At 42.0% G+C, this 26791-nt stretch overlaps 1 protein-coding gene across 1 annotated transcript in view; it reads right to left on the reverse strand.

Moving 5' to 3' along the window:
• The window catches only part of stk3 (serine/threonine kinase 3 (STE20 homolog, yeast)), a 487842-nt gene that overhangs the window by 209652 nt on the left and 251399 nt on the right, over positions 1 to 26791 (reverse strand). Inside the window, exon 7 of the mRNA XM_072258090.1 lies at positions 14787 to 14924. Coding sequence (XP_072114191.1) covers positions 14787 to 14924 — 138 coding nt within the window. The remainder of the gene's footprint in view (positions 1 to 14786; positions 14925 to 26791) is intronic.

The raw sequence follows: 26791 nt of genomic DNA on the forward strand, positions 1-26791 counted from the left end.
GTCATCTCTCATCCTCCGTCGCTCCAAGAAGAAAAGGCCGAGTTCACTCAACCTGTTTTCATAAGGCATGCTCCCCAATCCAGGCAATATCATTGTAAATCTCCTCTGCATTCTTTCTACGGTTTCCACATCCTTCTTGTAGTGAGGTGACAGAACTGAGCACAGTACTCCAAGTGGGGTCTGACCAGGGTCCTAAATAGCTGTAACATTACCTCTCAGCTCCTAAATTCAGTTCCACAATTGATGAAGGCCAATGCACTGTATGCCTTCTTAACCACAGAGTCAACCTGCGCATCTGCTTTGACGTCCTATGGACTCGGACCCCCAAGATCCCTCTGATCCTCCACACTGGCAAGAGTTTTACCATTAATACTATATTCTGCCATCGTATTTGACCTACCAAAATGAACCACTTCTCACTTATCTGGGTTGAACTCCATGTGCCACTTCTCAGCCTAGTTTTGCATTCTATCAATGTCCCACTGTAACCTCTGACAGCCCTCCACACTATCTACAACACCTCCAACTTCTATTCAGACCACTGCTTTTGTCACTTACACGATTCCTCCAAGCAGCAGGTTCCTTCCTTGGTCCAAATTGCTTTACAACTAGAGGCACAGTGGTTGGCACCAACACCTGTTTGTCCTTTGTTCGGCAATGATTCATGGTGTGCAGCTTGGAGAGAGTGTGGAATCATCCAGTACTTTTCTTCATTCACTTTCAGTTGACTCTGTTACAGAGGATATGGCATCCAATCAAGTTGTAGTTGTCTCAGCCACTCACATCCCAACAATGCTGGCCATCCTGTTTTCACCTATACAAACCTAATGTAGTTTGTTGGTTGCTGTATTTCACTGATACAAATGTCATCCTTACAAGAGTTATCTTTTCTCCAGTGCAAGTTCTTAATTGGATATCTGCAGGTTTCAGTTCAGTATTTTTGAAGTTTCATTAAAACTCATTTTGTTGAATGACTGAAACAGCCGAGACAGTATCCAATTACATTTTAATTAATTTGCTGTTCACTTCTAGTATAAGCCATATTGCTTGCCTCTAGTTATTTTTCACTCTGTAAATCTCAAGGCTACTCAGACCTACCAGATTTTTCATCAACAGCATACAGATTAATGCGTTTTTTGAAACTGCAACGATTCCCTGTGCAGTCCATTTGCGGCACGGCTGGCCGTGTAGTGATTAACACAACACTGCACATACCAATGAACCAGGTTCAATTCTCGTTGCCGCCTGTGAGGAGTATGTATGTTCTCCCCATGACCACATCCATTTCCTTCAGGTACTCTGGTACTCCCACAGTCCAAAAGACAGACTGGTTGGTAGGTTAATTGGTCATTGTAAATTGTCCTCTGATTAGGCCATGGCTAAATCGAGGGTGCTGAGCAGCGTGGCTCCAAGGTTCAGAAGGGCCTACTCCGCGCTGTACCTCAATAAATAAATACATTTATTTTTGACTGCAGGTGTCCCCCGCTTTTCGAACGTTCGCTTTACGACACCTCGCTGTTACGAAAGACCTACATTAGTTATCTGTTTTCGCTAACAGGTGTTTTCACTGTTACGAAAAAAGGCAGCGTGTGAAAAAAACGTGCGAGAAAAGGCAGTGCGCGATAAAAGGCAGCGCGAACCCCTAGCAGACAAGCTCCTCCCCCGGAACTGCATTCTACTGGCATTGCTTAACACGTGCCTGTGAGCATCTGTGCTTTATGTCGATTTATTTTGAGTAGTCGTTAACAAGATGAGTTCTAAGGCATTGGAAAAGCCTAAAAGAGCTCGTAAGGGTAAAACTAGCGTAAAACTAGACATAATTAAGCGTTTCGATCGTGGTGAACGAAGTAAGGACAAAGTGAGTTTGGCTTGTGGAAGGTGATGAAGATGATGTTGAAGAGGTTTTGGCATTCCATGACCAAGAACTGATAGATGAAGAGCTGATACAAATGGAAGAGGAAAGGATAACAATCGAAACCGAATGCAGTAGCGAACGGACTGAAAGTGAAGTCGTCCAGGAACTGAATGTGAAGCAACTGCGTGAGATTTTCGCTGAAATTGACAACAATGACTGCAGAAAAGTACAACTTTAATTTTGAAAGCATACGTAGGTTTAGGGTATATTTGCAGGATGGTTTGAGTGCTTACAAAGAACTGTATGATAGAAAAATGCGTGAGGCTAAGCAGTCAAGTATACTAGAGGCACAGTGCTTCCTGCACGCATGCAGAACTCGTTGACTTTATTAACTTTGCCTCCAACTTTCACCCTGCCCTCAAGTTTACCTGGTCCATTTCCGACACCTCCCTCCCCTTTCTAGATCTTTCTGCCTCTGTCTCTGGAGACAGCTTATCCACTGATGTCTACTATAAGCCTACTGACTCTCACAGCTATCTGCACTATTCCCCTTCTCACCCTGTCTCCTGCAAAAACGCCATCCCCTTCTCGCAATTCCTCCCTCTCTGCTGCATCTGCTCTCAGGATGAGGCTTTTCATTCTAGGACGAGGGAGATGTCTTCATTTTTTAAAGAAAGGGGCTTCCCTTCCTCCACTATCAACTCTGCTCTTAAACGTATCTCCCCCATTTCACGTACATCTGCTCTCACTCCATCCTCCCGCCACCCCACTAAGAATAGGGTTCCCCTGGTCCTCACCTACCACCCCACCAGCCTCCGGGTCCAACATATTATTCTCCATAACTTCCGCCACCTCCAACGGGATCCCACCACTAAGCACATCTTTCCCTCCCCCACTCTCTCTGCATTCCACAGGGATCGCTCCCTACACAACTCCCTTGTCCATTCGTCCCCCCCATCCCTCCCCACTGATCTCCCTCCTGGCACTTATCCGTGTAAGCGGAACAAGTGCTACACATGCCCTTACACTTCCTCCCTTACCACCATTCAGGGCCCCAAACAGTCCCTCCAGGTGAGGCAACACTTCACCTGTGAGTCGACTGGGGTGATATACTGCGTCCCGTGCTCCCGATGTGGCCTTTTATATATTGGCGAGACCCGACGCAGACTGGGAGACCGCTTTGCTGAACATCTACGCTCTGTCCGCCAGAGAAAGCAGGATCTCCCAGTGGCCACACATTTTGATTCCACATCCCATTCCCATTCTGACATGTCTATCCACGGCCTCCTCTACTGTAAAGATGAAGCCACACTCAGGTTGGAGGAACAACACCTTATATTCCGTCTGGGTAGCCTCCAACCTGATGGCATGAACATCGACTTCTCTAACTTCCGCTAGGCCCCACCTCCCCCTCGTACCCCATCTGTTACTCATTTTTATGCACACATTCTTTCTCTCACTCTCCTTTTTCTCCCTCTGTCCCTCTGAATATACCTCTTGCCCATCCTCTGGGTCCCCCCCCCCCCGTCTTTCTTCCCGGACCTGCTGTCCCATGATCCTCTCGTATCCCCTTTTGCCAATCACCTGTCCAGCTCTTGGCTCCATCCCTCCCCCTCCTGTCTTCTCCTATCATTTTGGATCTCCCCCTCTCCCTCCAACTTTCAAATCCCTTACTCACTCTTCCTTCAGTTAGTCCTGACGAAGGGTCTCGGCCTGAAACATCGACTGCACCTCTTCCTAGAGATGCTGCCTGGCCTGCTGCGTTCACCAGCAACTTTGATGTGTGTTGCTTGAATTTCCAGCATCTGCAGAATTCCTGTTGTTTGCAGTCAAGTATACTGTCGTTTTACAAGCCTTCCACATCAGCCACAGCAGACGACGAACCTCGACCTTTGACATCGAGGCAGGCAGACATAGAAGAAGATGACCTGCCTGCCCTGATGGAAGCAGACGACGATGAGATGACACCCCAGTGTCCCACCACCCCAACCTCCGACGACTCAGCCAAACACACCATCATCAGTGTGCTCGCTGTCTTCTCGATTCCGGTAAGTGATACTACACTGTACATACATTAATTCTACTTTATATAGGCTGTGTGTTTTTAAGTGTTATTTGGTATGATTTGGCAGCTTCATAGCTTAAAGGTTACTGGAGAGAGAGTTTCTGCCGAGAGCGCTTGCGCCGAGAGTGCTGCCGAGAGCGGTTGCGTGAGATTTTCGCTACGGTGGACAAGCAGCAATGATTGCAGAAAAGAACTTCTACTTTATATAGGCTGTGTATTTATCATATCATTCCTGCTTTTACTATATGTTACTGTTATTTTAGGTTTTTTGTGTTATTTGGCATGATTTGGTAGGTTATTTTTTGGGTCTGCGAACGCTCACGAATTTTTCCTACATAAATAAATGGTAATTGCTTCTTCACTTTACAACATTCCGGCTTATGAATCATTTCATAGGAACGCTCTACCTTCGGATGACTGGGGAAACCTGTACTCAACATACTCTTTGTATGTATCCTACATTGTTGCATTTTCTGCAAGCTTCACCTTTAAATCTGCATGCCCCTGCCACAACGGTAACACAATTTGTTTGGCCTGGCCAGGTTCTGTTTAGACATTGCAATTTTGTTCACACTCACTTTCATTCCTGACTTAACATCAAAAGATATATTTTGTATTGAAAAGACAGGCAAGAAGATATTGGCAGTGGGTGGCTCTGTTGGTAAGAGATGGAATTACATCTTTAGAAAGAGGTGATCTCGGGTCAGAGAACGGTGAATCTTTGTGGATGGAGTTAAGAAACTGCAAGGCTAAAAAAAAACCTTATGAGAATCATATATAGGCCTCCAAATGTAGCCAAGATGTGGGGTTGAGATTGAAAGGGAGCTGGAAAAGGCATGTGATATGGGTAATGACACAATTGTAATGGAGTACTTCGACATGCAAGGGGATTGGGAAAATCAAGTTGGTGTCAGATCGCAACAGAGAAAATTTGTTGAATGCCTATGAGATGGCTTTTTAGAGCTCCTTGTGCTTGAGCCTATTCAGGGAAAGGCTATTTTAGATTGGGTATTATATAATAACCCAGGTCTTATTGGGGAGCTGAATGTAAAGGAACCCTTAAAAGGCAGTGATCATAATATGATCGAATTCATACTGCAATTTGAGAGGGAGAAGCATAAGTCACATAATCAGTATCACAATGGAATAAAGGGCATTAAAGAGGCATGAGAGAGAAGCCTGCTCAAGTGGACTGGAGGAGGATACTGGAGGGAATGATGGCAGAGCAGAGATGGCTGAAGTTTCTGGGAACAGTTCACAAGGAACAGGATAGATAAGTCGCACAGAGGAGAAAGTTATCAAATGGCAGGGGTAGGCAACTGTGGCTGACAAAGAAAGTTAAAGACAGTTAAGGAGTGTTGAGAGGACAAATAAAATCCAAGGAAAGGGCATATAAGGTAGCAAAAGTGAGTGGAAAGCCAGATGATTGGGAAGCTTTTAAAATCCAACAAAAGGCAACATAAGAAGGGAAAAGATGAAATATGAGGGCAGAGTGCTCAATAATATAAAGCAGGATACCAAAAGTTTTTTCAGTTATGTAAAGAGTAAATGGGAGGTGACAGTCGATATTGGATCACTAGAAAATGATACTGCTGAGGCAGTAATGGGGGACAAACAAATGCCAGATGTACTTAATGGGTAAGTTGCACGTCTTCACCGTGGAAGACATTAACAGTGTGCCAAAGCTCTGTGAGTGTCAGGGAGCATGAGTGAGTACCACTGCTATTACAAAGGAAAAAGTGCAAACTCAAAGCTCTTAAGGTGGTTAAGTCAGCTGGACCAGATGGACTACATCCCACAGTCCTGACGGAGGTTGCTGAAGAGATAACAGATGCATTGGTCATGACCTTTCAAGAATCACTTGATTCTGGCATGGTCCTGGAGGACTGAAAGATTGCAAATGACACTCCATTCTTTAAATAGGGTGGAAAGCAAAAGGAAGGAAATTTATAGACCAGTTAGCCTAACCTTAGTGGTTGAGAAAGTGTTGGAACCTATTATTAAGGATGAGGTTTTTGTTTACTTGGAGACAAATGATAAAATAAGTCAAAGTCAGTATTGCTTCTGTAAGGAAAATCTTGCCTGACAAATCTGTTAGCATTCCTGAGGAAGTAACAAGCAGGCTCGACAAAGGAGAGGCAGTGAATGTCACATATGGATTTTCAGAAGGCATTTGATAAGGTGTCACATATGAAGCTGCTTAACAAGATAAAATCTGATGGCGTTACAGGAAAGATATTGGCACGGATAGAGGAATGGCTGACAGGCAAGAGGCAGCGAGTGGAAATAAAAGGGGCCTTTTCTGGTTGGCTGCCAGTGACTAGTGGTGTTCCTCAAGGGTCAGTATTGGGATTGCTACTTTTTACATTGTTTGTTAATGATTTGGATAATGGAATTGATGGGTTTGAGGCAAAGTTTGAGGATGATATGAAGATAGGTGGAGGGTTAGGTAGTGCTGAGGAAGCAATGCAATTGCAGCAGGACTTGGACAAATTGGAAGAATGGGCAAAAATGTGACAGATGGAATACAGTGTTGGGAAATGTATGATAATGCATTTTTGGTAAAAGGAATGATAGTGCAGATTATTGTCCAAATATGGAGAAGGTTCAAACATCAGAGAAGCAGAGGGACTTTAAGAATCCTTGTACAAGACTTCCAGAAGGTTGATTTATATGTTGAGTCTGTGGTAAAGAAGCCAAATGCAATATTGACATTTACTTCAAGGGGAATAGAATATAAAAGCAAGGAGACAATGCTGAGCCTTTATAAGACACTAGTCGGGCCACACTTGGTGTATTGTCAACACCTTTGGGCCCCATACCTCAGAAAGGATGTCTTGTCATTGGAAAGAATCTGGAGGAGGTTCACGAGGATGATTCCGGGAATGAAGGTGTTAACATATGAGGAGTGTTTGGCAGCTTTGGGCCTGTATTCACTGGAATTCAGAAGAATGTTGGGGGGAGCTTACTGAGACTACTGAATGTTGAAAGGACAAGAAATGGTGGATGTAGAGAGGATGTTTCCTATGGTGGGGGTATCCAGAACTAGATGGCACGGCATCAAAATTGAGGGGCGACGTTTTAGACAGAGGGGAGGAGGAATTTCTTTTAGTCAGAGAGGAGTGAATCTGTGGAATGGTCTGCCACAGACTATGGTGCAGGCCAAGACCAGAGGTATATTTAAAGCAGAAGTTAGTGGTTTCCTGCAACACACATAAAAGTTGCTGGTGGAACTCAGCAGGCCAGGCAGCATCTGTAGGAAGAGGTACAGTCGACGTTTATTTTAATTCCTCGTCCCATTCTGATATGTCTATCCACGGCCTCCTCTACTGTAAAGATGAAGCCACACTCAGGTTGGAGGAACAACACCTTATATTCCATCTGGGTAGCCTCCAACCTGATGGCATGAATATTGACTTCTCAAACTTCTGCTACTGCCCCAACTCCCCCTCATATTCCATCCGTTATTTATTTATATACACACATTCTTTTTCTCTCTTTCCTTTTTCTCCCTCTGTCCCCCTCACTATACCCCTTGCCTATCCTCTGGCTTTTCCCCCCTCCCCCTTTTCTTTCTCCCTGGGCCTCCTGTCCTATGATCCTCTCATATTCCTTTTGCCAATCAACTGTCCAGCTCTTGGCTCCATCCTTCCCTCTCCTGTCTTCTCCTATCATTTTGGATCTCCCCCTCCCCCTCCCACTTTCAAATCTCTTACTAGCTCTTTTAGTCCTGACGAAGGGTCTCGGCCCAAAACATCAACTGTACCTCTTCCTATAGATGCTGCCTGGCCTGCTGTGTTCACCAGCAAATTTGATGTGTGTTGCTTGAAATTCCAGCATCTGCAGATTTCCTCGTGTTTGCGTTGATGGTTTCCTGATTGGTCAGGGCATCAAAGGATATGGCAAAAAGGCAGGTGTATGAGGTTGAGTGGGTTCTGGGTTCAGCCATGATGGAATGGTGGAGTGGACTCAATGGCCTAATTCTGCTCCTATGTCTTATAGTCTTATGGAATGCAACTCAATTGTGTCTCTATCTGCTGGTTCCATTGATAGAGCAATTTAAACATTTAAGTGTGAATTGTGCTTCAGTTAGGAACTATTTTTGAATGCTTTCTTGTAAGATTTCACAAACAAAATGATTTCTCAGTGCATCATTAAGCCCATTACTGAACTGACAATGCTTGGACAATTTCTTCAATTCAGCCACATATGCTGAAATGGACTCTCCCTCCTTTTGATTCTGTTTATGAAACCTAAAGCCTCTGTAATCAACAAGCCTTTTGTTTCTAAATGTTCCTGCATTATTCTGACAACATTAACAAAGCTAGTTTTGCTTGATTTGGTTGGAGCAGTCAAACTTCTAATCAAACAGTATGCTTTTAAATCCAATGAAACTCAGCAAAATAAGCACTTGTCTCCATTGGCTATTCCATTTGCTTTCAAGATACTGCTCAATTAGCTCTGTACACATGAGCCAGTTACCCACTGAACAACCAAACACATCTATCTATATTTCCTATACTATCAGTCAGTTCTGCTTTTTTTTAAAATTTATGATTATTATCACTCGGTACTCACTGTTTATGAAACCATGAATCAGTTTGTTTTCTGCCTTTTTTAAAACTCAATCAACTTCCTCCTCTGGTGAAGGAAAAAGAAACATGCTGTGCTGCTTTATTTTTTACTTCACTGTTTTTTGCTGCGTTCTTCCTTATCTCGAAAGTCTCACTGCACTTCAACAGGTAGGTAGTCATCTCAGGCCCGTTTATAACTCCATCGTCTCTACTGTCAAGTTTTGTAACTCCAAAACATAAAACTGATTAAAAGGAAAACAAGGGAACCAGGAATTCAAGTCTAAATTTGTTTTTCCACTTTTAGCGAGGCACGCACGTATGATGTAGTGACACATTGACATATGCCATTCATGTACTTTGTACATATAACCATAATGAAATATTTAAACAACAAAAATGCTTAATCAAACAATTATTTATAAAATTACTCATAAATATACAACACTTACAATTACAATACTGGCATCTATCCAGCAGAGAGAAAAACAGCCCATGTATATCCTAGTCACCAAATACAAATTAGACTAATTAGCACCTCATCAGTCTATCTTCATTCATTAGCAAAATGATAGAATGTGTCATCAGTGTTGTCAAGTGACACTTAAGGCTGATTTATACTTGTGCGCACAGACTACACCATAGGCCTGATTTATACTTTTGCGTAGCCCTACGCTGTAGCGAGCATGCATAGTTGTGTCTGCGTCGCTCTGCAATTCACCGCCAAAATGCTAGTTGGCGGAGGGGTTTCTATGCCACTGTGTTGAGTTTCTTCATGACAGACATGGACAAGGAAATGCATTTCAAATATTTTCGGATGTCGGCAGGTAGATTTGACAATTTGGTTCATCGCCTCCAACCATTTACTTCGCATCAGTGTACAGACATGGCAGAGAAAAGCAACCGGAAATGTGTAGGAGGAAACGCGATGCTACCAAGTGGACTAATCACAATTGTTGCGGTCTGCGTCGCCATGACGCGTGAGTTACAGTTTTGGGGAGGCACACGTCACCCTATGGCGTAGGGTTACAGGAAAGATGGAAAGTGTGCAGAAAGTATTTAGAAAGATATTGCTGGAACTAGGGGGCCTGAGTTATTGGGAAAGATTGGTCAATCTGGGTCTTTTTTCCTCAGAAGGTAAGTAACAATCTTCTCCCAGTATAAGGGAATCCAAAGCCAAGGGGCACAGGTTAAGGGTGACAGGGAAAGATTCAAAAAGGGACCTAAGAAGCAACTTTTTCCCGTGCGGAGGGTGGTGAGAATATAGAACGAGCAGTCAATGGAAATGGTTGAGACAGGTACAATAGTATCATTTAAGAAGCATTTGGATAGGTACATGGAGGGGCTTTTCTTTGAGGGATATGGGCTGAATGCAGCAAACTGGGACTAGTTAGATGGGCACCATAGTTGATGTGGACTTCTTGGGCTGAAGGGCCTAAATCCATGGTATTGTTTTATGACAAAGTGTGCAAGACAGTAAACGGGAAACACAAGAGACTGCAGATACTGCAAATCTGGAGCAATGCACACAAAATACTGGAGGAACTCAGCAAATCAGACAGCATCAGAGTCTCAGTCTGAAATGTTGATTATTCATTTCCCTCCATAGATACTGCCTGACCTGCTGAATTCCTTCAGCATTTTGTGTGTGATGCAACAGAGCAACATTGTTTCATTGTTGTGTCATTCAACACTGCCTTCCAAAGAGTTCATAGCTCGGTTACCTTGTCATTGAACATAGAACATAGAATAGTACAGCACAGTACAGGCCCTTCAGCCCACAATGTTGTGTCAATTCCATGTAATCTTGTAATCTTATTCAGGAGATCTGTGTGAAGCAAATGGTGTACAGCTCAATTGTATTTACATCGAGGTTGTCTAAAGGTCAATTTACACGGTGATCACAAGATTCCCACAATGTGGGGAAATATCTGCATTCTTACTGAGATGATTTGTTAGTAACTGAGCAACTTTGGGATTTTCACTTGAATGTGGAAGTCCCAAGGTTTCAGTCAGCACTTTGCCACAGTTCAGCTGAATGTGCTCTGATGCGTGGTCTCACTACTTAACAAGAGAATCTACACTAATGGCTAATGCAAAAACCGTCTCCCTGATATTGCAGAGGAGGGTCAAGTATGTTCACTTAGACATTCTATTTTAAATGGACATTTTAAAATGTTTTAAGTGCCTTGGATGTTTTGTTTTATTGTATAAGTTACAATAGCTTATTCAAAAAAATATTTTGAACATTGGAAATTTAAAACAGCCTTTGCAATTTCTTGACTACTATTTAAGGTTTAGTCAGATGCCAAAATGTTTTCATTTTGTTTTTAGAAATAAAATTGATCCTGGCATTCTCAATCCAACATAAATTCAGCACATCATAGAAAGTTTTGTTCCAAAGCATCTGATAGTTCTCTACCTCAAGTTGTTGTATGGTTAACTCCAGATAAGTTTGTTCTTCATTTGAAAGACATAATTTAGAACAGGCAGTTTGCTATTGACCTCAAATTCTAGGCCAATGGCAATTCACCTTCACTGAACTTTAAGAGTCACATCAAATGGTTACAGAATTTAAAACAAACTAGTCCGTGTCTGCCTCAGTGCAAAAGTATGGAAGTGCTTATTCTGATGTCGAGTACTATAACGCGTGTCTTGGATTATTTTAGCTGGTAGTTGCTATAAATCCAAATTTGTGTCTACATTTGAAAGGGACTTGAGAGTTTATAAAACACAGACCTTGTACTTCACGTTAGCAAAGTTTGCATATCTTATTCCAGACACGGAGACTAGAATCAGAAATATTTAAGTTAACTTAGTTAATATTTAAAAAATACTTAGTTGTCAAATCAGGATGTGAAGATAGATTATCATGATTATACAGATCTGCCTATAATCTGTCTGCAAACAAATAAAGGATTTAATAAGTAAGCAATAAACTCTTAACAAATTTGGCAACATAAACTTGGGGTTCTGTCTCTCTGAATATTTAGTCCTTACTTCTGTATTATTAAAATAGGAAAGAAGTTCTATTGCTTTTGCAGCCCCAATTCCAAACTATAATAGTTAACATTGTTTCAAGCTCTGTCATAGGAGGAAGTTTACGAGATGGACAGAGGAAAAGATTCCCAAGAGTCTGGCCCACAACCATTCAAAGTGGAGAAGAAACATTCAGTATTCAGAACCTTGAGGCCACATAAAAAGATCATACCTCACAAAGGATGTATCAGCTCACTAATTACCTACCCACCTGTTTGCTCCATGAGCTATCACTTCTCTATCTATGTAATAGTTCATAGAACAATATAGCATAGATATGGGCCCTTTGGCCCAACCACTCCATGCTGAACATGCAGCCCACCCAGCTAGTCCTAATTTCCTGTGTTCATTCAGCCCATAACCCTGTGGCTCATACACTGGCTTAACCAGCCACCTCATAACCCAGTATGTGCCCATTCCCCACATGAGCCATCTGTTGTCGGCCCCCAACCAACACATATTCCACTCTCCCCTCCTACCCCTCCTCACAGTCCCCCACCCTGCTCTCATGACTATACCCATTCCCCACACGAAGCCACCACGGTGGGCTTCACAGCTCTACAGGTGAGAAGACAGCTGAAACGTCTCAACCCAAGCAAGGCTGCAGGACCGGATGGTGTCAGAACCAGGGTGCTAAAAGCCTGTGCCCCTCAGCTATGTGCAGTACTTCGCCATGTATTCAGCCTGAGCCTGAGGCTCCGGCGGGTTCCTGTACTGTGGAAGACGTCCTGCCTCGTCCCTGTGCCGAAGATGCCGCGCCCCAGCGGCCTCAATGACTACAGACTGGTGGCATTGACCTCCCACATCATGAAGACCCTGGAGAGACTTGTTCTGGAGCTGCTCCGGCCTACGGTCAGGCCACACTTAGATCCCCTCCAGTTCGCCTACCAGCCCCGACTAGGAGTTGAGGATGCCATCATCTACCTGCTGAACCGTGTCTATGCCCACCTGGACAAGCCAGCGAGCACTGTGAGGGTCATGTTTTTTGACTTCTCCAGTGCGTTCAACACCATCCGCCCTGCTCTGCTGGGGGAGAAGCTGACAGCGATGCAGGTGGATGCTTCCCTGGTATCATGGATTCTTGATTACCTGACTGGCAGACCACAGTACGTGTGCTTGCAACACTGTGTGTCCGACAGAGTGATCAGCAGCACTGGGGCTCCACAGGGTACTGTCTTGTCTCCCTTTCTCTTCACCATTTACACCTCGGACCAACTACTGCACAGAGTCTTGTCATCTTCAGAAGTTTTCGGATGACTCTGCCATAGTTGGATGCGTCAACAAGGGAGATGAGGCTGAGTACAAGGCTACGGTAGGAAACTTTGTCACATGGTGTGAGCAGAATTATCTGCAGCTTAATGTGAAAAAGACTAAGGAGCTGGTGGTAGACCTGAGGAGAGCTAAGGTACCGGTGACCCCTCTTTCCATCCAGGAGGTCAGTGTGGACATGGTGGAGGATTACAAATACCTGGGGATACGAATTGAAAATTAAACTGGACTGGTCAAAGAACACTGAGGCTGTCTACAAGAAGGGTCAGAGCCGTCTCTATTTCCTGAGGAGACTGAGGTCCTTTAACATCTGCCAGACGATGCTGAGGATGTTCTACGAGTCTGTGGTGGCCAATGCGATCATGTTTGCTGTTGTGTGCTGGGGCAGCAGGCTGAGGGTAGCAGACACCAACAGAATCAACAAACTCATTGGTAAGGCCAGTGATGTTGTGGGGATGGAACTGGACTCTCTGGTGGTGGTGTCTGAAAAGAGGATGCTGTCTAAGTTGCATGCCATCTTGGACAATGTCTCCCATCCACTACATAATGTACTGGGTGGGCACAGGAGTACGCTCAGCCAGAAACTCATTCTACCGAGATGCAACACAGAGCGTCATAGGAAGTCATTCCTGCCCGTGGCCATCAAACTTTACAACTCCTCCCTTGGAGGGTCAGACACCCTGAGCCAATAGGCTGGTCTTGGACTTATTTCATAATTTACTGGCATAATTCACATATTACTATTTAACTATTTATGGTTTTATTACTATTATTTATGGTGCAACTGTAACGAAAACCAATTCCCCCCGGGATCAATAAAGTATGACTATGACTATGATTATGACTAAACTTGAGTGAGTGCAAGTCATTCTTGATCGCAATGGGCTGCTGAAGAACAAAAGAAAGAAAGAATCCAATAGGAAATTCAGCTGCACTTTCACTACCTGTCAGCATGTACAGAAGAGCTTATATATATATTTTGGCAAAGGTAGCTAAGTCCATGAAGGATAAAGAATAGGAGGACATAGGAAAAAAAAACTAGTAAAATTGGAACAGAAGCACTGGCCCTGGCCCAATAGTCCAATGCCCCATTTCTGTATTCTAGATAAGATGTATTCCATATTTTTTAACCTGGATACTCAAAGAATGAAACCTATTCGCCAGTTAATTATATAATTCCCAATGGGAAAGTTATAAATGTATTTCTGCCAGCAAACAAGCCACCAGATACCTAATTAGTATAGGCATTCAACCAGCTTTTTGAATTGAATAATTCAACACCAAAGTGACATGGCAGCAAGAGGAAAAGCTATCCTAGTCCTCGACCAATTGCAGACAAGACTGCAAGATGGCGTAGAGCTCAATCATTGAGTTAGTAATTAAGTGAAAGTATGAAATAGATTTCATCCAGGATATCCAAATGTATGTATACACGATCAGCTCCAGCACATCCGCAACCTAGTGTCTCTGATTCATAGAATCCTATTCCTCATCTTGTCCAGAAATTGTAAGGGATTGAAAAATTCAAGATCCAATATCTAATGTTCTTTGGTGCTCTCAGTTGTTGTTGAGTAGTTTGTCACTTTAAAGGCTTACAGAAACGATCATGATTATGCATCAGGAAGCCAGTGAAACGTCAGTAAAATAATGAACGTTAATACTCACACAGACGACTCTCTGCTTTTGATATTTTTTTCTCTAAATTTAAGGGATATATCTGAACTTAATAATGTACCATAATATTAATGAGCTTTCATCTGCAGCCAGAACAATTATGTAAAATGTCTAGAACAGCCATATCAAAATCAGGAATGCTGTATAAATGAACATGTTAAAATCCAGGTGCTCAAATGTATAATCCATATCCATTGGCCAGGCATCCTTCTGATGAAAGCTGAAGTGTTTGTTTAAACTGTACATAATTCAGACCTGGAAATTTATTACATCACATAAAACTAAGGATTTACTGAAAAACATTTTACCAAACCTGTAATAGTTGTGTGGCAGTTGTTCTTTGCTCTGGATTCTTCACTAGACACTTCTTTACAAAATCTGTGAACTCATCTGACCAAAGTTCTGGTTTCCGGAATGTTGGTGGTGGGTTGGTGGGAATCATAAAAATAGCCTATTTTAAAAGAAAAAAGGAAGGGGAAAATCAGTTGGACACGGAAATCAGCATCATCTGAGTTTTAGTGCAGTCAAACAAACAAATCCTTTAATTCACCTTTTCTATCTTACTGTAAATCTGATGTACAAACCTTTTACAGCTCTAGAATTTCTATCAGGAATGAGGTTCAGGAAACAAGTCCATCTGCAACCAATGTAACTATTTCCCATTAAATTTCCTCTGTGCAAACTGAGCTTCATTGACCACTTCATGCTTTATTTTTATCTATTATTGTTTATCAGTCTCCAGAGAAACTTTCCATTTTTAACCTGCTTAGTAGAACTAAAGAGCCTTCCTGAACAGATAAAAACTAACAAAGTGCTGTTTCGTGCCAGGGTCATTTCCCACCTCAGCAATTACTCCCATTGATTCTTATTTTTTGAGAATACAGTTGATGAATTAACCAAATCTCTACTTCCAAATAAATTACAAACTGACTTATAAGCCTTATTATTGTTTGTTATGCTTTCCACAGTTTCTGTGATATAACTATACCATTCAATTTCCTACAGAAGGATAATTTATTTTATTTGTTTTTATTTTAGAGATATAGCACAGTAAAAGGTGCTCCTGGCCATTCAATTACGCTTGTACATCCCTGTGACTAATTGACCTACTACTTCATACATCCTTGGAATATGGGAAGAAACAAGAGCACCTGGAAGAAACCCACACAGTCACAGGGAGAATGTAGAAATTCCTTACTGAGAGCGGTGGAAATGAACTCAGGTTGCTGGTGCTGTAATAGGATTACAGTAACTATGTTACCATGCCACCTTTGATCAATTTTCAATTTCCTCAAATTAATAGACACTCACTGATCATCATACCATTAGCCTGTATATCTGCAACCATGTTCATTTGCGCTAACCATTTTAAAATCACACTATTTGAGTTTAATTGAAGTTATGGGAAATAACACATTAGTACAATGAACTTACATATTCATAATCCATTTTGATTTCAACAACAATCTTGCTTTCAGCATCAGTATCACCAATGAATTAATTGTGACTTCAGAAAGGGTAAGTTGGGAGAATAGACATCAGTCTTCACTGAGGGGTCAGCAGTGGAAAAGATGAGCAGCTTCAAGTTCCTGGGGATCAATGTCTAAGGATCTATCCTGGGCCCAACATGTTGATGGAAACATGATTAAGGCATGCCAATGGCTATACTTCATTAGGTGTTTGAGGAGAGAAGCTGCAAAGGGTTGTAGACTCAAGCAGCTCCATCATGGGCACAACCCTTCAAAGGCATCTTCAAAAGGCAGTGCCTCAGGAAGGCAGCATTCATCTTTAAAGACCCTCACAATCCGGGACAGGCCTTCTTTTCATTACTACCATTGAGTAGGAGGAACAGGTACGTGAAGACAGACACTCAACATTCTATAAACAGTTTCTTCTCCTCTGCCATCAGATTTCTGACTCGTCCATGAACCCACAAACACTTTGTCACTATATTGCTCACTTTTTCACTCTTCTTAAGATACTTCTTATTGTTGGTTCAACCTCTCACTGCTACAGGCAGAAATTCCCACTTGCTTCATTAAGGCAACAATTATACCAGTGCCTTAATGACCATCACCCAGTAGCACTCATATCTACAGTGTTGAAATGCCTTTGAGAAATTGGTCATGACGAGACTGAACTTCTGCCTCAGCACGGACCTGAACCCATTGCAATTTGCCGATCACCACAATAGGTCAACGGCAGTTGCAATCTCAATGGCTCTTCATACGGTGTTAGACCACCTGGACAACATGAACACCTATGTCAGGATTTTGTTCATCGACTATAGTTCAGCATTTAATACCATCACTCCCATAATCCTGAATGAGAAGTTACAGAATCTGGGCCTCTGTACCTCTCTCTGCAATTGGATCAGGATCAGAATCAGGTTTATTATCACCGGCATGTGATGTGAAATTTGTTAACTTAGCAGCAGCAGTTCAATGCAATACATAATCTAGCAGAGAGAAAAAAAAATGAAATAAAACATAATAATAAATAATCAAGTAAATCAATTACGTATATTGAATAGATTTTTATAAAATGTACAAAAACAGAAACACTGTATATTAAAAAAAGTGAGGTAGTGTTCAAAGCTTCAATGTCCATTCAGGAATTGGATAGCAGAGGGGAAGAAACTGTTCCTGAATCACTGAGTGTGTGCCATCAGGCTTCTGTATCTCCTTCCTGATGGTAACAATGAGAAAAGGGCATGCCCTGGTTGCTGGAGGTCCTTAATAATGGACCCTGCGACACCGCTCCCTAAACATGTCCTGGGTACTTTGTAGGCTAGTGCCAAGATGGAGCTGACTAGATTTACAACCTTCTACAACTTCTTTCAGTCCTGTACAGTAGCCCCTCCATACCAGACAGTGATGCAGCTTGTCAGAATGCTCTCCACGGTACATCTATAGAAGTTTTTGAGTGTATTTATTGACATGCCAAATCTCTTCAAACTCCTAATAAAGTGTAGCCACTGTCTTGCCTTCTTATGACTACATTCATATGTTGGAACCAGGTTAGGTCCTCAGAGATCTTGACACCGAGGACACAATCTATGCGGATTGGTGATAACATCTACTCCTTGTTGACGACCAACACTGGTGCACCTCATGGGTATGTACTTAGCCCACTGCTCTACTCTCTATATACTGTGGCACGCAAAAGTTTGGGCACCCCGGTCAAAATTTCTGTTACTGTGAATAACTAAGCGAGTAAAAGATGAACTGATTTCCAAAAGGCATAAAGTTAAAGATGACACATTTCTTCAATATTTTAAGCAAGAAAACTTCTTTATTTCCATCTTTTACAGTTTCAAAATAACAAAAAAAGAAAAGGGCCCAAAGCAAAAGTTTGGGCACCCTGCATGGCAGCACTTAGTAACACTCCCTTTGGCAAGTATCACAGCTTGTAAACGCTTTTTGTAGTCAGCTAAGAGTCTTTCAATTCTTATTTGGGGGATTTTTGCCCATTCTTACTTGCAAAAGACTTCTAGTTCTGTGACCAGGGCTGCCCAAACTTTTGCATGCCACTGTACCCATGACTGTGTGGCTAGGCATAGCTAAAAAACTATCTATAAATTTGCTGATGATACAACCATTGTTGGTAGAATCTCAGATGGTGATGAGAGGGCGTACAGGAGCAAGATATGCCAACTAGTGGAGGGTGTCGCAGCAACAACCTGGCACTCAACATCAGTAAGACCAAAGAGCTGATTGTGGACTTCAGGAAGGGTAAGACAAAGGAACACATATCAATCCTCAGAGAGGGATCAGAAGTGGAGAGAGTGAGCAGTTTCAAGTTCCTGGGTGTCAAGATCTCTGAGGATCTAACCTGGTCCCAACATATCGATGCAGCTATAAAGAAGGTAAGACAGTGACTATACTCATTAGGAGTTGGAAGAGATTTGGTATGTCAACAAAAACATTCAAAACCGTCTGTAGATGTACTGTGGAGGGCATTCTGACAGGCTGCATCACTGTCTGGTTGGGGTGGTGGGGGGGGCTACTGCACAGGACTGAAATAAGCTGCAGAGGGTTGAAAATTTAGTCCGCTCCATCTTGGGCACTAGCCTACTAAGTACCCAGGACATCCTTAGGGAGCGGTGTCTCAGAAAGGCAGCATCCATTATTAAGGACCTCCAGCACCCAGGGCATGTCCTTTTCTCACTGTTACCATCAGGTAGGAGGTACAGAAGCCTGAAGGTACACACACAGCGATTCAGGAACAGCTTCCGTTGAACATTACCTCACTTTTTTAATATATATTACTTTTGTTTTTTGCACAATTTTAATCTATTCAATGTATGTATAAAGTAATAGATTTATTTATTCTTTTTCTCTTTTCTATAATATCTATTGCATTGAACTGCTGCTGTTAAGTTAACAAATTTCATGAAACATGCTGGTGATAATAAACCTGATTCTGATTCTGAGAGTGTGCAGCCTGAAGGCCTGAAGACAGGGCGTGAGCCCAGGATCAACCCAATTTCTTCTCTCTGACTGAGTCATCGAGCAAGATTGAAGCCAATGAGGACAAGAGTGGAGGATGGGAGGTGGGGTGTTCAGCGTTGTCTGTCTGCGTTTGACCAGCCGTCCTCTCCCTCTTACTAGCTGCTTTCGAAGGAAAGAGCAGGAGGCTTGGGATCCATATTGCAAGGATTGATCGGTGAGGCTGGGGACTCGTTTTGGGGGACTTCGAGGTTCATGTTGCATGTGTTTCTGGATTCTCGTTATTCATTTTTTTGCTGTTTTTAAGCAGTCTGATCAATGTGGACCTGGGCACTTCAGTGAAGAATGCACCCTGTGGTCGGTTAGTGGTGCAGCATTGAACTGAACTAAACTCAATACTACTGGACTCCTGGTTTGGCGTTTGATATTCTGTGTTGTTCACTCATTTTTTACTGTTTTCACTATCTGTTTTTTTGCGCTTGGTGTTTTCTGGAATGGGTTCCATGGTGTTTCTTTGTTTCTTTGCTTTGTGGCTGCCTGTGGGAGGATGACTCTTGGAGCTGTATTCTGTATAAATACTTTAATAATAAATGTACTTTGAATCTTGTTGTAACTTGTAGTTTTTTAATATATGGAACTGTAATGCGCCACAAAACATCAAATTTCGTGAGATATATCAGTAATAATAAATTTGATTCTGACTCTAAATTGTTGTAATTTATTTTTACCTCTGCAGGATGACAATATTGAGATGCATAAAGGTGAACTCAATATACTAAATATTCTTACTATAGTTACCTCACCATACTAAGAGCTTGGGAGAAGGTTAACAAGGGGATGTGAAGATGGTCAAACCAAGCCAAAGGTCCTCTGTGCTCTTATCCACATCTGAAGATTGATAAAAACTGCCTTGTTTGCTGATTAACCTGTAATTTGAGTCTAATGCCTTAAAGGTGAACTCCAATATGGAGAGTGGGTAAAGGACATGGATAGATCATGTATCACATTTATGAAAGACCTTCAAGCAGCATTTCCTCCACATCAGCTATTAAATAGGGCTTTATGATGAGTTTCTCTCTCAATGATCTATGGCTTTCCTTTCCTTTTGGGTTTACTTCTATCTTCTTTCTCCTTCAGCAAAGCTCAATCACAATTGAGTCTTTCTACAAACCATATCAATCTTCTTCTTTTGCTTAATATATTCAATGGAGATCACAGATTACTGTGAGCTTACCATGAAAATTGGAAATACCATAAATGAACTGAGAATCTGTCTAAACTTTCACTTTGTTTACTTTCCTCCATAGTTATTTAGAAAAGTCTTGAATCCTTGGTTGCTTTACATTTGCCATTAAACTTTGTGTGAAACTATAACAGCTTTAGTTTCTCCATTGATCTTACAATATAATGACTATGGTGTTAAACTTCTTGAATAAGTTACAAAACCAGCAAACTTTAATTTCATAATTGATTTCCCAATAAAAAAGAGAAGTGCCCCAATCATCACAAATTGGGCACACTGAAGGATTATGTGGTTTTTGTAAAATGCCACATCTTAACAGTTTTCTAAAAGTACAAAGAACAAGTTGAAAATAGCACAGCATTACCAATTAGAACCACAAGAGGCTGCCAAAATATGAAGACTTACTGGCAGCTTTTCATGGCCAACAAAAAACAACGCAATCGCAGAACCTTAAAAGCTAATACATTTTATACTGTAATATGAAGATTTGGGCACTATCTTTAATAAGACCAAAGCAAAAGTCCATCCCTTAGATGTAGAAATTAGCATTCTTTAAAGTAAAATTTTAACTCAAATCTGTAATCATTGGGGATAAACAAGTGATTCCACTTCAGAGGCTGGAAATCTGAAATAAAAAGCAAAACTGCTGGAAATGCTCATCAGGCCAGGCTACATCAGCGGGAAGAGAAATGGAGCTAATGTTTTAGGTCAAAGACTCCATCAGATTGGGAGGGATACAAAAGAAGGTTGCAAAGCTGAAGAGAGGGTTGGGGGAAGGGAATATGTCTCTGACAGGGTATAACTGGTGTGCTATGGGATAGGCTGTAGACAAAGTTAACTGATCAATGAATGAATCGAAGCAGTTAGAAAGTGAGAGCGAAAACAAAAAATAGATAAAAGGATGTGGAAGTTGAGAACACAGTGCTTTAAGACAGATCAGGTTGAATATATCTCCCACTCCCAGAAAGAAAAAAAGAAGAAACAACAATAGAAATGAGCCAATATCACAAATGGATGACAATCAAGTAACCTGAAACTCTCAAATTCAACATTGAGTCCAGAAGGCTATAACGTGCCTAGACAGAAGATGAAGTGCAGCTTCTCAAGCCCGTATTGAGCCTTGTACTTAGGAAGCTGCGTGACATCAGATAGCAGGTGCGACTTGAACATCAAAAGAAGAATAGGGATGGCAAAAGACACCTTTATGAGAATGAAGAGTATACTGACTAATACTAAACTAGGCATGACAACCCGCCTCAAAGTACTGAAACGTTACGTTTGTCCAGTTATGTTATATGGCTCAGAATGTTGGACAATATCTAGTAACACGAGGGAACGAATTGTAGCAGCAGAGATGTGGTTTTTGAGGAAGATGCAAAGAATATCATGGACAAAACGAACATCTAATGATGATGTCATGAGCAGAGCAAACACAAAAAGAGAAATAATGTATGAGATCATGAACAGGCAACATAACTTCATTGAACGTGTGATTAGGAAAGAGGAGTTAGAATGCACAGTAATTATGGGAAAGATTGAAGGGAAGAAAGCAAGAGGAAGACAAAGACAAATGATGATGGAGACAGCAGCCAGAGAATTGGAAATGAATATCAATGAATTGATCCACTTAACCCGAAACAGGAATGTGTGGGCCATGGCAGTCAAAGCTCAAACTGGGCATGGCACCTGACAATGATGATAATTGAGCCTTAATATAATAGAACAGGCCGACAAGTCAGAGTGGCAGTGGGATAGAGGATTAAAGAAGCTGGCAATGGGAAGCATTTTGCAAAACTCTGTTCGTGTTTCCTTCCAGTATAGACAAGCCCACAATGTGAATGCAGTATGCTGTATTGGAAGAAGTTCAAATTAATCATTGGTTCACCTGGAAATACTGTTCAGGTCCTCAATAATGGGAAACAAACAGGTGAAAGGAGAAGTATGCATCACCTGTGGATGCAAGGGTTAAGTGCCATAAGAGGAGGAATGAGTGCCAGGAAATGGAGGATTGACTAGGAAACTCTGAAAGGAATGGTCAGAGAAATGCTAAAAAGGGAAAAGGAAGTAGATGCGGTGTAATGTCCTGACCATAGATGTAGCTACAGTTCAAAATTCAAAGTAAATTTATTATCAAGGTATGTATATGTCACCATATACTACCTTGAAATTTATTTTCTTGCGGGTGTTCACAGTAGATACAAAGAGATACAATGGAATCAATGAAAAACTAAAAAAGACAAATTGTACAAATAAAAGTAAATAAATATTAAATCTTTTTGAGAACATGAGTTGTAGAGTCCTTGAAAGTGAGTCCATATGTTATGGAATCAGTTCATTGTTCAGGTAAATGAAATTAATCATACTGGTTCAGGACTCTGATGGTTGATAGGTAGCAAATATTTCTGAACCTGGTGGTAAGGCTCCTGTACCTTCTTCCTGAGGGCAACAGCAAGAATAGGGCGTGGCCTGGATGGTGGGGGTCCTTAATAATGGATGCTACTTTCTTGTGGTAGCACTCCTTGTACTTATTCTCAATGGTGGGGAGGGCTTTTCCTGAGATGGACAGGGCAGTATCCACTTCTTTTTGGAGGCTTTTCTGTTCATGGGTATTAGTGTTTCCATACCAGGCTGTGAAGCAACCAGTCAGAATGCTCACCACTGTACATCTATAGAGGTTTGTCAAAGTTTTAGATGTCATGTCGAATCTGCGCAAACTTTTATATATATTTAAAAAAATCGAGGTGCTGCTATGCCTTCTCTGTAATGGCACTAATGTGCTGGTCCCAGGACCAATCTCTGAAATGATAATGCCAAAGAATTTAATGTTACTTATCCTCTCCACCTCCAATCCCCTAATGAGGACTGGCTCACAGACCTCCAGTTTCCTCCTCTTATAGTCAACAACCAGCTCTTTGGTTTTTGTAACGCTGAGTGAGAGGCTGTTGCTGTGGTACTATTTAACCATTGTTTCAATCTCCCTCCAATATGTCAATTTGTCATCAACTTTGATTTGGCCAACAGTGCTGTCGTCAGCAAACTTGAATAAGGCATTGGAGCTGTACTTAGCCTCACAGTCATAAATACAAAGCGAGTAGAGCAGGGGGCTAAGCACGTTGTTTTCTGCTGATAGTGATTGCGGAGGAGGCGTTGGTGTCACAATTTGAATTGACTGGGATCTGCAAGTGAGGAAATTGAGGATCCAGTTGCACAAGGAGGTATTGAAGTCCAGGTCTTGGAGCTTATTGAATAGTTCTGAGGGGATGATCGTGTCCAGATGTTCCAGGGGTGAGTGAAGAGCCAAAAAAATAGCATTTGCTGTTGATCTATTGTAACACTAAGCAAATTTAAGTAGATCTAAGTCACTCCTCAGGCAGGAGTTAATATGTTTGATGACCAACCTCTCAAAGCACTGCATCTCAGTGGATTCAAGTGCTCCTGGACAATATTCATTGAGACAGGTTACCACATTCTGCTTGGCCACTGGTATGATTGAAGGTGGGTACCTGAGACTGCTGAACCAAGAGGTTAAAGATGTCAGTAAACACTCCCGCCAGTGGAGTAGCACAGGTCTTCAGTATTTGGCCAGGTACACTGCCTGGGCCAGATGCTTTCTGTGGGTTCACCCTCCAACAGATGCTCTCTCATCACAGAGTCGTTGGGGGCTCCAGGAGTTTCTTAAGTTGCCTCCAAGTTCTGACAGTCAAAGTGAGCATGAAAAACATTGAGCTCATCTGGGAGCAAACCCTTGTTGTCATATATGTCACTTGGTTTTACTTTGTAGGACATGATAGCGTTCAAGCCCTGCCACAGCTGTTAAGCATCCCTCCGTGATTCAGGTTTGGTCCAAGTTGTCACTTTGCATGTGAGATTGCTTTCTACAGGTTACTATCTGGACCTCTTACATGCTCCTTGATGGCCAGACCTGAATGCAACTGATCGAGGCTTCAACAGATTGCAGATCTCTTAGTTCATCCAGAGCTTCTGATAAGGTAGACCCGAATGATTTTGTGGAGACGCACTCATCCCCAAGTGCCTTTACAGTCCATGAAAATCTAGGCATATTCACTCAAACCCTCTGATGAGTCCTTGAACATGGCCTAGTCCACTGACTCAAAGCAATCCCGTAGCCACTCCATTGCCTCCCACAACCACCTCTTAATTGTCCCTACATCTAGTGCCTAGCTCTTCAGCCTCTGCCTGTATGCAGATGGGCCCCCCTGTGCTCCAGGTGATACGCTGATGACAATTGGGCAGAGATTTCTTGAAGCTAGCCTAACTGAACTCCCCACCAAGGATTTGAAAATGCTTGGGGTAGGCTGTTCCTTGTTTCACCTCATTCCACCGAGATGCAACACAGAGTGTCATAGAAAGTCATTCCTGCCTGTGGCCATCAAACTTTACAGCTCCTCCCTTGGAGGGTCAGACACCCTGAGCCAATAGGCTGGTCCTGGACTTATTTCCTGGCATAATTTACATATTACTATTGAAATATTTATGGTTTTATTACTATTTATTATTTATGGTGCAACTGCAACGAAAACCAATTTCCCCCGGGCTCAATAAAGTATGACTATGACTATTTCCTAATCATGACACTCAATTCATCGAGTGTTTGCTTAACATCTGTCTTTAGCAGTATATAAACTGCAATCAGGATCACAGCAAAGAACTCTCTCAGTAAGTAGAACAGTTGGTGCTTAATCATTAGACATTCCAGGTTGGGATAACAAGACCTGTCTTTATCATTGGGTATGTGGAACAGTCTTTGTTTCAACTCCCTGCTGGTCCACTCTTTCAACTCTACTTCTGGTGGAATCGATTACTGCTTTGGTACTGCTTTCTTCCTGTACTCATGCAGAACTCAATAATTTGATTACTTTTGCTGCCAATTTCCATCTTGTCCATACCATCACTTAATCAATCTCTTTTCTGGATCTCTTGGTCTCTATCTCAGGAGCTGGACGAGCAACTAACATCCATTACATGCTTACTGACTCCTTCAGTTATCTCAACCACACTTCTCCCCACACTGCTTCCTATTTCCACCATCTCCATTGTATTTGCTTTGATTTTCCATACATACTCCACTGAAATGTCTTCCTTGCTCCTGAGGCATGGCTTCCCCTCTACCATTGTTAATAAAGGCCTTGGCCACAGGTCATCAATTTCTCAGGCTTCTACTCTCACCACCTCTCCTCCAGGTCAGAACAAGAGCAGAGTCCCCCTGAGTATTTCCTTCCACCCCACCAAAGTATGCATTTAATAGATCACAATCCATAATTCCCACCACCATCAGAAAGATTGCACCGCCAGACACATCTTCTTCGCTTTATTTTTCAGCTTTTTGCAGGGACTAGTCCCTGGTTCATTATTCCATTCCCACTAACAACTCCCTACTTACAATATTTTTCTTGTTACTGGCGGTAATGCAACTCTTGTGCATTACCTGTTCTCTTACCACCACCCTGGGACCAAACAACCTTTCCAAGTGAAGCAATAATTCACTTTATTTCTTCCAGTCTAGTGGACGCTCAAACATAGTCTCCTTCACATTGGAGAAACCACATGCAAATCATGTGATCACTTTGCAACAAAACACCCAAGTTCAGTCCATGGGGGTGACCCTGAGTTTCCCATTTTCTACAATTTTTATTCTCCATCCTACTCAAACTTCAGTCTATGGCCTCCTGTTATGTTACAATAATCCCGAATATAAACCTGAGGAACAGCACCTCATCTTCCACCTGGGTACACAGCAGCCTTCTGGAATCAATATGGAATTCTACATATTCAAGCTACTTGAGCTCTGCCCTTATCAGTGAAACATCTGTGGAGTGACAGTTAACTCAGTTGTTCGTTATTTTTTCCCCTCTTACTTTCATTTTATCATTTTCTCCTCTCTGGTAATTGTGGACACGCTCAGTATAAAGTGCTGGTCATGTCTTCTTTCTCTATTTTGCAATTGCTATGTTCTTTTGTCTACGTTCTCAGTCTCTACGTCCTCTCATTCAATCATTGACCAAATAACTTTCTTTACAGCATTTCCTCTTAGTCACCCAGTGACGTTCACCCCCACCCCACCCCCTTTTATAGTTTAACAAGCTTTTCTTGTTTCTTTCACAGTTCTGACAAAAGATCTTCCAAATGTACTACCAGCGCTGAAGCAAGGAGACAGAACAGTAAAACTATGCAAATTTCCAACAAGGGAAATGCAGTGAAACAGTAACAGGGATATTTCATTTAACCAACTATTAACTGGGAAACAATCTGTGTCAGGTACATATAAAGGTCACAGAATTTCTGCATTACATTCAGGAGAACTCTTCAACCCAGTGTAGCAATCGTAACAAGAGCGGTAGGGAATTGGGGAATCCAGAATTGACAATTGACAGTTCTGGATTTATTTTAAGAAATGGGAGTTGAACAAATGGAAGAACTATCAATGATTAAGATAAGATTAACTTTATTTGTCACATGTACATTGAAACACACTGAAATGTGTCATATGTGTCAACATCCAACACAGTCTGAGGATGTGCTAGGGGCAAGCCAGCATGTGTCACCATGCTTTCAGCACCAACATAGAATGCCCACAAACTACTCAACCTAACCTGTGCATCTTTG

This window comes from Mobula birostris, chromosome 1 (genome assembly GCF_030028105.1).
Source record: "Mobula birostris isolate sMobBir1 chromosome 1, sMobBir1.hap1, whole genome shotgun sequence".
NCBI lineage: Eukaryota > Metazoa > Chordata > Chondrichthyes > Myliobatiformes > Myliobatidae > Mobula > Mobula birostris.